This window comes from Sinocyclocheilus rhinocerous, unplaced genomic scaffold, assembly GCF_001515625.1.
Source record: "Sinocyclocheilus rhinocerous isolate Xijiao unplaced genomic scaffold, SAMN03320098_v1.1 scaffold908, whole genome shotgun sequence".
Taxonomy (NCBI): domain Eukaryota; kingdom Metazoa; phylum Chordata; class Actinopteri; order Cypriniformes; family Cyprinidae; genus Sinocyclocheilus; species Sinocyclocheilus rhinocerous.
Window position 1 is genome coordinate 305,693 of NW_015663508.1, and position 12,171 is coordinate 317,863.

A 12,171-nucleotide genomic window follows, 5' to 3' on the forward strand; every position below is an offset into this window, starting at 1 on the left:
TATGGCAAGCCAATTTCACATTATGATTTAACATTCATTTGAATTTCTAGTTAGTAATCCTATAGTTGTAAGTATTTATTAAAGTATTACACGGTTGTCTGGAATAATGGATTCTGATTGGTCATCCCAAGATCTGATATTTTTTGTACAGAAAGCAGGCTCAGTGTGCGGAATTACACAGACCAAAACAAAAACAAACATTCCAAAATGGAATGCCCATTGCAAAGTAGAATAACTGACTGTAACATTGTTTTTTGGAGAAACAAGTATATGAACTTAGCATGTTTCCTAAATATGTGCAAACATATTGTGGTATTTTTATGTGTTAGTACTTTCAAAAAAGTGACATGTGACACCTTTAATTATATTGCAATGTTGCATTGTTTGTCTTGTTCATTGTTACCTCAGTTACAGCAAAAATATCCACTTCACTAACTAATTTACTGTTAATAATTAGTTACTGTAATATTAAAATAGTTGCTAGAATTTATTGCACACAGTACTTATTAGATACTAGAAGCTAAGGAATAAGTACTAGTATATAATACATACTAGTGACTAGTTGAATTGATGCTAGTCACTATTAGAATAAGCGATAGAATTTAATCTGATAAGTATTGTACATTTAAAGGTAGATGCTAGTCACTATTGGACTACTTACTAGTATATATTTTAGTTACTAATACTTATTTTTAAGGGTATTTGTTAAATTGGCTTGCCATACATGTACACCCCTGTCTGTGCACTTCTCCAGCCCCCCAGACCACCGATTTCTCTCTTCTCGCTCGATGTTCAGGAACGACTAGTGAGGAGGAACTCGTACTAGTTCTGCGAGTCCGCACCAAGTTTGTGACCTGGAATAAACGAGACACTTCTAAATACCGCAGAGTCGAGAGGAGCCTTAAACCGTCTTGAGAAAGGGGAAGAGCAGATTTAAAGACGTATATTCCCCAAAGACAGCGGTAAGTGATTCATTTGTTTGACAGTTACGCAGTTCCCCATGATAGAATGCTGCATTGTGACGACTCGCGCGTTGTATAGTTTTTGTAAAGTTCTGTTTTGTTATTGTTACGAATAGGCTGTGACATCATCATATTGTATCGGTGCAGCACGTTCTGCTCGTTCATTGAGTTGCTGTAGGAATATCTATAATTAAAGGTCAGGTGTGCGCGGAGCTTGTTGAGAAAAATAGCGCACGCTGTTTACGTTGGCATCGGTATATTTTCATTCTGTCCCTTTGTAAATATGGAAGGATCATGTCTGGAGGGGACAGAGGGGGAGACACATTGGCAGTTTGGCATGACTATATTAGGAAAGTGACCCTGTCTGAAGACAGTGAGGGGGGCCTTCTCACATGGGACAAACTGTTGTGTGGTTTTAAGATACTGCATTCTGAAGGGGGGTTAACAACTCTCTCTACCCATGTGGTGTAGTATCAGTGTCAATTTCATTGTTAGTTTAAAGTGAATAATAACTGTTTATTGTGATTTCACAAATTTGTGCAGTGGGGATCGATCCAGAATGTGTCTCTCAGACTTTGATATAGGTTATTAACATTTTCATCTGCTATAAATTAGTTAAAATTCTACAACATGTGCATGTGTAAATTAGAGGCAAGTACAAAGAATGTTGTTGTTACAACTTACCTCACTACCAGGGTGGATTATAACATTAATATGGATGTTTTAAATTGTGTACATGAATCAAACGTGCTTGTTCAACATAATTATTGTCCCCTATCACCACCTACAATTATAGTTCAAAATGCTAAACATATTGGAAACATTTGAATTAAAAACAGCCAAAATTGAAAACAAATATAGAAGTACAGAAAACAAAAATAGACTAAAAGCTCTAAAAACAAGCAATACATGTCTGATCATCTATGTTCCTGTTATTTTAACATGTAGATCAAAAACATATTTGAATGTTACACATCAAATTAAAGGAGAACTTGCTGAATCGGATGATACCAGTTCTGATTAACATAAATTAAAAATGGCTATTTTTAGTCCTTAAATTTGTGATATAGCAACAGCTCCAACTTGAATCACCTGTTCGCTGTATCACTGCGGGGCACCAATAATGTCATTGTTTTTGTTGCATAGCAATGTTCTGTTATGTCAGAGTCTATATATGTAGGATTTGTCTTAAAAAGTATTTTAAGGAAAAAGGGTTATCAAAGACCTCTCATTCTTGGGTGATTAACACGATTGCAAATCATATTATGTTAACTTTTACTTCCTTAGCTCAGAATTGTTTTTTTGTCCTGTAAATCCTTTATATTAAAGGGGTCATATGATGCTTTTTTAAAGATCATTATTTTGTGTATTTGGGGTGGAAGGTGGTGCTCACGTATGATAGTGATTTCAACCCTGTGGCTCATTTCTAATTGGTTACGCTGACAGCGTTATCATTCAGTCCGTGCTACAACTCTCCTGATCTCTCAAATGTTTTTAAGCTCTTGCCCAGCCATGGCTTGTGTTCTCTATTGTTCAATAGGAGCTATTTACGGTGCTTTTGTGTTGATTATGCAGATTGTGTGTCTGTTTGTTTATGTCAATCATCTGTTGCTTCCACAAATAATTCTCTCTCAAATGACAACTGGGAAAATATAAGGATTTTAAGGAAATATAATTACTTTACAATGTACATTAATATGTTTATCACAGTTATACCTGTCACCATAATATTTCTGTCACCATAATATTTCCTCATCATAATTTTTAAATGATGATTACCATTATTAATATTTATAACAATATGCATAATACGTATAGCATTGATGTGTATTTAAAACTTTAAACTGGCCAGTAGTTAAGGAGTATTAATTACCAGAAAATAATTTATCTAACTGACATTAATAAAGCAATATTTAATGTTACTGTCATTGACAAATATGTTTTTTTAATAAATGATAGATAATTATAATTGAATAATACATTATTAAGCCAATTACAATCAAATATACATTTAATTTAATTTAAAATACATTTAACAGTTTGATAGTGATTACTAAGCAGCTTTTTCACAGAGTGTACACCAAATAATTATTAAATATTCCATGTATTATATAGGCTATTATATATATATATATATATATATATATATATATATATATATATATATATATATATATATATATATATATATATATATATATATATATATATATATATATATATATATATATATATATATATATATATATATATATATATATATATATATATATATATATATATATATATATATATATATATATATATATATATATATATATATATATATATATATATATATATATATATATATATATATATATATGTGTCACATACACATGCAATATGTTTCTCTGTTTTTCACAGCCATGAGTCGCAGCATTGTGCGCCAGAGTAAGTTCCGGCATGTTTTTGGGCAAGCAGTGAAAGCGGATCAAAGTTTTGATGATATCCGGGTTTCCAAAGTGACATGGGACAGTTCCTTCTGTGCAGTTAACCCAAAGTTTCTGGCAGTTATAGTGGAGTCCAGTGGAGGCGGGGCCTTTCTGGTTCTGCCTCTCTCACAGGTGAGTGGCTTGAGGAGAAAACTACTGAAACATGTACAACCATACAACCCTTGTCTATTCTTTCAGCTTCATGGGGCTATATTTATGGGTATGTTTGTTCAAGAGCCTCAGCCGTGGCTCATGTTAAGGGTGCCCATCCCCCACAGGGCTTCCATTTCACTTTCATAGAGGCAAAGGTTTGAACCCCATGGAAACAGGGTACACAACTTGCATATGTTGTCTGAAACTACTTCTGTGACATACCGAAGCTGAGTTTAGAGATGATAAGTAAGCCTTTTTGAGTTGATGTAATCCCCATCATGCATTGCCATCTCTTCTTATCTGTTACTTAGCAGCTTGCATCTGCAGTATCGGCAAAGCAATGGAAATCAATATGCCAATATGATGATCCATTATAACATTTTATCACAAATACTCATGGAACTATGAAAATAGTAAGCATGTTTTACAACATCAGATTTCTAATGCAGTTCATGAAGATCATATCATTAGTATGTCATCATATGGGTTTATATCTTCTTTCCTCTGTCATTGGTTTCTTCAGAATGCATCCATACGCACTAGACATTTCTACCTAGTGGAATTACTTTTAGACTCATCATTAAACTGACATTGACAAATTTAAGCATAAACATGAAGTTTCTACTGTTATTTCACATAATATATAGATTAGATTCATATGAGTAGTTATTTCTCATACATTAAATATTTTTTTACATTTTGGTAACAGGATTGAATAGTTGAAGACATTTTGTAAATTTCCGACTGTAAATATATTAAAACTTAATTTTTTATTAGTAATATGCATTGCTAAGAACTTAATTTGGACAACTTTAAAGGCGATTTTTTTTTCAATATTTAGATTTTTTTGCACCCTCAGATTCCAGATTTTCAAATAGTTGTATCTTGGCCAAATATTGCCCTATCCTAACAAACCATACATCAATGGAAAGCTTATTTATTCAGTATATGATGTATAAATCTCAATTTTGAAAACCATTATGACTGGTTTTGTGGTCCAGGGTCACATATATTATCATTCAAAAGTTCGGGGTCAGTAAGATGATCAAATTGCTAAAAAAAAAAAAAGTACAGTAAAGAAATTTATAATAATACAAAATATATTTCAAATAAATGCATTTCACAGATAAAGTGGTTTAAAAAAGTATTTACACATGCCTGAAAGTATTTAAAAATGGCTAAATGTCATTAGATAACAGCATTTCAAACAAGTGGCACACTTTTTTTTTTAGAAATTCCTCTCAATTGGCCCTAAGGTCATTTTAGTGTTCGTTCACACAGGTATAGTTTATCATATTTACTGATGAACAGATATTTGACAACCAAAGACTGTCTAAAAGTCTGCTTGAAAAGTGTGAGTGTGCTCTTTCTTTATAATAAATGCCACTTGGTCTGATATTTTTGTTATTTGGTATTTTTAAATGTAGTTTAAGTGTTCAAATAACTACATTTGGGACTACTGTATAAAGTTCTTATATGAATTTGATGTAGGTTACGCAATCAAACAGGTCTTCCACAATAGAAACTATTGTAGAAATGCTGAGTTTGACATTAAAAAGCATCTTAAAGTACTTCTAGTTGTTGCTAATGCATGTGCGACCTTTGTCGAATCAAAGTCATTGAAGTCATGTCATTTGCACTTATATATTGTTGCTCATTTGTTAGTTTTGACTGCTTTTATTGTCCTCATTTGTAAGTCGCTTTGGATAAAAGCGTCTGCTAAATGACTAAATAAATAAAAATAAAAGTCAAGCGTAATATATTGATAAACAGCAGCGAATCACATAATTGAATCTATTTTTGTGAGTTTGTCTTGATTCTCTCATCATCAGTTAATGCCCTTTTAGTGTAGCCTCTGCCGAGTCACAAGCATATATCAGCAGGCCTGGAAAGACACGCTATAAATACTCAGCAAGCCATCTCCCCTGTACTCAGTCTCAGGCAGGCCAAAAGAAAAACTCCCTTTTCAACACCTCATCACAGGGTTATAAATACACACAAGGAGGATGAGGAGGAGCAGCTGAACACAGAACCAACACGTGCTCACACCATTTCAACACAAATAACGAAATAACATTAAAAGAAGTTACAGAAAATGTTGATCGTCAACCTCAGGAGGTCAAAATAAATATTAAACAAGCTGCTTTATTTTCTATTCATTTTGCAACATTAGAACAAAACTTGGGATAAATCTGAATGTTTAAAACCCAGATTTATGTGTTTTTGTAACACTAAACATTAAATTAAATAAATATTTATAGATAATAAATATTAATTTCCCATAAATTAAACAAAATATTTGTTTGATAGCCTATATATATATATATATATATATATATATTAATATTTTATTTTTTTGGTAACAGGGTTGAATAGTCAAGCTTGTTGGTTGTAGCGTTTAATTTCTGTAAAATTTGAGAAAATGGAATGAGCCTATTTTTTTGGTAACAGGGTTGAATAGTCAAGCTTGTTGAACATAGCGTTTAATTTCTGTAAAATTTGAGAAAATGGAATGAGCCAAACTGTAGAAAGGGGCCAAATATGTTACTTCCTGGGTGTCACTATTTTAATAATTTTCCATGTTTTCTATTAACGGTGAAATTATTCGGTGACAGGGCCGCATGGAAAATGTGCAAATGCTTTTATTCAGGAAGTTACCTTTTTTTTTTTTTTTTTTTTAAATAAATGCTGTCTATTAATCAAAGAATCCTGAAAAAAAAGTATAATGGTTTTTAAAATATATATTAAGCAACTGTTTTCAATATTTATAATAATAAGAAATGTTTCTTGATCATCAGATTAGCATATTTGAATGATTTCTAAAGGATCATGTGCCACTGAAGACTGGAGTGATGGCTGCTGCAAATGCAGCGTTATCATTACAGGAATAAATTACATTTTAAAATATATTAAAATAGAAACCAGTTATTTTTAAATTGTAATGTTTTACAATATTGTTTTTTATACTGTATGTTTGATCAAATAAATGCAGCCTTGGTGAACATAAGAGACTTAAGATTAAAAAGTCTTACTGACCCCAAACATTTGATGGTTGTTTATATTAAGACTATATACTGACTTTATATGTGTCTCAATACTTAACATTATCTTTTATTCCTTGTTTTAATATGCTATAGGTGGGTCGAGTGGACAAAAACTACCCTCTAGTGGTTGGACACTCAGGGCCTGTTCTGGACATCGACTGGTGTCCTCACAATGACAACATACTGGCCAGCTGCTCTGAAGACACCACTGCCATGGTAATCATCATGACAGACATTCATAAACATCTCCTCTGCCTGCCAGCCGCTAGCCTTGTAGTCATGAACGTGTTTCAGTTGCATTTTTTTACTAACAAATGCAGCATGCCTCCATATATATCTACTTACACTGGAGGGAAAGATCACGGTGAAAGACAATAGTGTTAATATGAAGGGTGATGACTGGAGTTAACGGTTCGGGCATGGGACAGGAGCTGGTATTTATAAACACATGTTAGAATGGCACTCTTGGCCAGGAACCTGTTCACAAATAAGCCAGTGGTAATGACAGACAAGGAATGATGGGTCTGAGTTGTCTATAGGGATGAGTCATTTCATTTTCAGCACACACTGGAACATGCGCATGTCCTCATGCACAAACACGTCTGTATACGGTGACCTCGTGAAGTATTTGGACACTTAAGCCATACTTATTAGTGTATAAATGTCATTACATTAGATAAAAATAAATAAATAAAATGAAAGTTACATTATCTTAAATAAAGTAACATAAGCACCTCTTTCAAGGAAAAGAATTTCACGAAAAGTTAAAATAATAAAACAATACACTGTAAAAAGTGTTTTTTCAAAGTTGTAAAAACAAGGATTATTGGAGTACATTTTACAAAATGTAAAATTTTACTTTTAGTTCAATGTGTTACTTGCTATTTCTTTGAAACTATTTTTGCTTAGAAATTGCTAGTAAATTTCACAAATAGTTACAAAGTAAATCCTACACCAGTTTTTTTTTATTTATTTATTTTTTTTTATTCAGTCTGTCACTGTTCAAAATGAAGACAAATAAAACTACAACTTCTAGAACACCTGTGTGAATCTGAACAAAAGTGGCTTAGGAAAGTAAAGTTGCTACTAGAAAAGCTATTTAAAGTATTTGCTTGCAGATGTCACTTGGTTTGTTTTGTATCTACTGCAATAGCATTCAGACGTTTTAAATTTGAGTATAAATGCTGAAAGTATTATATAATCTATTGAAAACGGATATGGGATGCATTTCCCCAGAGTTTAGCAAGATGATGTGGAGATGTATTATAATATATGAATGCTATTACTGCTATTTCTTTACATTACATTACAAACGTGAATGGCATGCACTGTATGCACTGCTGTTAGAGGAGGTTAACTGCAGCTGTCATCTATGCTGGCATTGCTGCTGTGCTCACTGGAAACCAAAGGAACGATACTACTTATCTTCAATCCAATATATAAGTATACCCAGACAGTTTAATCTGTAATCTGTAAAAAAACATATGGTTCGAAGTTGTAAATGAAACAAAGATTATTGGAAAATTGTTTCTACACCAAATGTTTTCTAGGCTAATTGATTATTCTTGTTTAATTTACCGTATTATGTTACTACAGAAAAATTTAGACAAAAAAAATTGCAATATATACAACTAGTATAATTACAAAATTTTATTAGCAACATTGTGGTCAATCAGCCATCCTCAGGCTTAATGAAGTTTGAGTAGTGTGTGGGATTTTTCTACATTCTTACGTTTAAAGCAGATGAACATGTCTGTATGTGTTTACAATATTTATTTTATGTTTTTAAAATAATTTTTAGTAATTATGTTAAAAAAAAATATAAATATATTTAAGTTATCCAGGTTGCAGGATGATCTAAAAAATATTAAAATAATTATAATAAAATATTAAATCCTTGGAAGTTTGTTGAGGCACCCCAGATGAGAACCGTTTCGCTAATAGAGTTGTGTATACTCAGGTATGGCAGATCCCTGACCACACTCCCTCTCGTCCCATCAGTGAGCCCATTGTGGTGCTGGAGGGTCACTCTAAACGTGTGGGCATCATCAAATGGCACCCCTCTGCCCGCAACATACTCCTCACTGCAGGTAAAGATCAGTACTGCTTTTTAATAGACACCAACTTCTTACATTAAACAGATATACAAGTGTATAAAAATAAGATTACTTAATTTCATTGGAAATAAATTAGAAGCAGTGGAAAGTCTTGGTCCCACCATGCAGATGGTTTCCATTCAGTGTGCTTTTGTCTCAGGCAGTGATAATCTGATCATCATCTGGAATGTGGGCACTGGAGAGCCCTTGATGACAATGGATGACCATCCTGATCTCATCTATAACGTCAGCTGGAACTACAACGGTAGCCTGTTTTGCACCACCTGCAAGGACCGTCGCCTTCGAGTGTGCGATCCCCGGAAAAACGAGGTGGTGGCGGTAAGTATTATAGTAGAGAAAAGAAGAAAAACCTCAGGGCTGTTGGTAAACTTGGTCATTATGGACATTTTTTCTTCTGTAGGAAAGACTGTCCCCACATGAGGGCATCCGGCCAATGAGAGCCATTTTTACCAAAGAGGGCAACATTTTCACCACAGGTTTCACCCGGATGAGCCAGAGAGAGCTTGGCCTGTGGGATCCGGTAATGGAGCAAAATGAAAAGGATAGTACCTTTATGCTATCCCATACCTAGTTTGCTTTGGCTAATCTTCGACACAAATTAAAATATTTTTAGTGAAACCTGAGAAATTTCTGTCCCTGCATTGAAAGTCCAGGTAAGTAAAACTTAGAAGATCCAAAAACATTGCAAAGGCGTTGTAAAATCAATCTTTATGAATTGAGCGGTTTAATCCAAGTCTTGTGAAGAGATCTGATATCTTTATAAGATTTTATTCACATATAAACACACATACATAGAGCACATCACATAAGTTAAACATGGAAGCTTGTGTGTGTGTCACACGCTAGAACAAACCTCACTGGTTCTCCTGTGTAACGCATACATGTTTGAGCTGGTTGTTTGCCATATGAAATCTGCTCATAACTTAAAGCGATCATATCTCTTCAAAATGTTTACTTTTATGATGCCTTTGTGGCCTTTTTGGATATTCTAAGTTTTGGTTACCTGGACTTTCAGTGGACAGAAAGAAACCTCTCAGGATACATTGAAATACCTGAATTTGTGTCTCGATTAACCAAAGTTTTATGGGTTTGGAATGATATGAGGGTGATTAAATTGTGACAAAATGTTCATTTACCTATTTAAGGCTCATTAATTATTTTATTGATTTTATTCTATAAATTTTTCTGCAGTTTTATTTCACTGCAGTTGTTTTCTTTCAAATCACTGATGGTGTTCATTTCTGTCATTGTTTAGACTAATTTTGAAGAGCCCATAGCATTGTTGGAGTTGGACACAAGTAATGGAGTTTTATTGCCTTTTTATGATCCAGACACTAACATCATGTATCTCAGTGGCAAGGTATGACTCCTTGTTTCATCTCCATTTGCTATCGTACTCAGGCTGGCGCTGTAAAGTTGTTTCCGTGTCTCCACAGGGTGACAGCAGTATTCGGTATTTTGAGATCACAGAGGAGCCTCCCTATGTGCATTACATCAGCACATTCAGTAGCAAGGAGCCACAGAGAGGAATGGGCTTCATGCCCAAGAGAGGAGTGGACGTCAGCAAGTGTGAGATTGCCAGGTCAGATTTGCAGGGTTAAACTGGTTAATTTGGATATGTGTTATAGTTACTTTAAAATGTGGTGTACAGAAATACCATATATCTAGACTAGCATTCAAAAGTTTGGGATCAGTGAGATTTATTTAGCAGGGACACATTAAATTGATGAAAAGTGACAGATATTTGTAATGTTACAAAAGATTTCTGTTTCAAATAAATACTGTTCTATAGAGCTTTCTATTCATCAAAGAATCCTGAAGAAAAAAAAGTTTCCACAAAAATGTTAAGCAGCACAAATATTTTCAGTATGGATAATAAATGTTTTTTAAGCACCAAATCAGCGTATTACAATGATTTCTAAATGATCATGTGACACTGAAGACTGGAGTAATGAAAAATCCGCTTTGCCGTCACAGGAATAAATTACATTTTAAATTACATTAAATCAGAAAACAGTTGTTTTAAACTGTAATACTATTTGACAATTGTGCTGTTTTTAATGTATTTTTTAATCAAATAAATACAGCCTTGGAGAGACGGCTTTGAAAAAATGAAATATCTTAACTTCCTCATACTTTTAATCAATGTACTTTTTTTGAGGGAAAGTATAGAAGTTGGTGTCATTCTGGTCTTTTCAAACATTTGCTTGTTTTTGAAAGGACTTTTCTCTACAATAAATCAAAATGGAACCTTTTACTTTTTACTTTGTGCACAATTCATCAGTATATGTTATTCTAAACATTCACATTGAGAATTCCTGAAACTTTTATTATTCCTCATATAGATTATATAAACTCCATGAAAGAAAGTGTGAGCCTATTATGATGACAGTACCCAGAAAGGTAAGCACATACTTTTTGTTGAGGGTTATTTCAATCCTGAACCACTATGAACACAAATCCAACAAAACTGAAGTATTGGAAACCAAAAGTTGATTATATGATAATGAAGTATGTAAAATCTGTTCATCCAGTTACATTTTTCTCTTTCTGTTGCTATGATGCCAGTCGGACCTGTTCCAGGATGATCTGTATCCAGACACAGCAGGCCCAGAGCCAGCTCTGGAACCTGAAGAATGGATGGACGGACAAGACGCAGACCCCATATTAGTGTCCATGAGGGATGGCTATATTCCGCCAAAGAGTAGAGAGCTAAAGGTGGCCAAGAAGAATGTTCTAGACACCAGACCTGCAACACGTAGAAGCATGTCTGTCGTAGATGGAAGTAGTTTGCCCGTAAGTAGAATATCTTGCTTATCCTTGGTCTTAAAATGTCTCTTTTCATAGCTTTTGTTCCTTCATCACCTTCTTTTCTGACATTTCTCAAGAAGCAAATAGGGCTGGGAATTTTATTCAGAATCGGGTTCATTTAAAAACAATAATAAAAAAAATTTCATTGGAGCATTATAACAACATACCCTAACAATGTTTTCTGTGGTTTTTAATCTATAGTGCTACGGCAGATGAGTGTTTAAGCTGTAGCTTGTTGTCTGATACGGTAAAAAGCACCACTAAATTATATCATTAAACATACATTGTATCAGTTCATATTACAGATGAATGACTTAAATGAACTGGTTCTTTTTAAAGGGGTCATATGATGCAATTTCATGGTTTACTTTGTCTTTGGAGTTTTAAAAGAAGTTTGTGCATACAGAAGATCCGTAAAGTCGCAAAGATTAAAGTCTCAAACCCAAAGATATATTCTTTATAAAAGTGAACGCTCATCCACGCCTTCCTAAAACGGCTCGTTCAAACACGCCCCCACATGTCTACGTCACTGTGTGGGAAGATTTGCATAACGCCTCCCAAATGTTCACGCAAAGAAAGAAGGCGTAACTTTTATTCTCGCTGTAGTATT

The 12,171-nt window shown here is 33.7% G+C and overlaps 1 protein-coding gene across 1 annotated transcript in view; it reads left to right on the forward strand.

Moving 5' to 3' along the window:
* Positions 1-789: 789 nt before the first annotated feature.
* LOC107728955 (coronin-6-like) overlaps positions 790-12,171 on the forward strand; it is a 13,386-nt gene continuing 2,004 nt past the window's right edge. The window contains exons 1-10 of the mRNA XM_016539292.1: positions 790-962; positions 3,369-3,568; positions 6,727-6,849; positions 8,594-8,723; positions 8,890-9,068; positions 9,151-9,270; positions 10,006-10,110; positions 10,187-10,332; positions 11,096-11,153; positions 11,319-11,546. Coding sequence (XP_016394778.1) covers positions 3,371-3,568; positions 6,727-6,849; positions 8,594-8,723; positions 8,890-9,068; positions 9,151-9,270; positions 10,006-10,110; positions 10,187-10,332; positions 11,096-11,153; positions 11,319-11,546 — 1,287 coding nt within the window. The 5' untranslated portion in view covers positions 790-962; positions 3,369-3,370. The remainder of the gene's footprint in view (positions 963-3,368; positions 3,569-6,726; positions 6,850-8,593; positions 8,724-8,889; positions 9,069-9,150; positions 9,271-10,005; positions 10,111-10,186; positions 10,333-11,095; positions 11,154-11,318; positions 11,547-12,171) is intronic.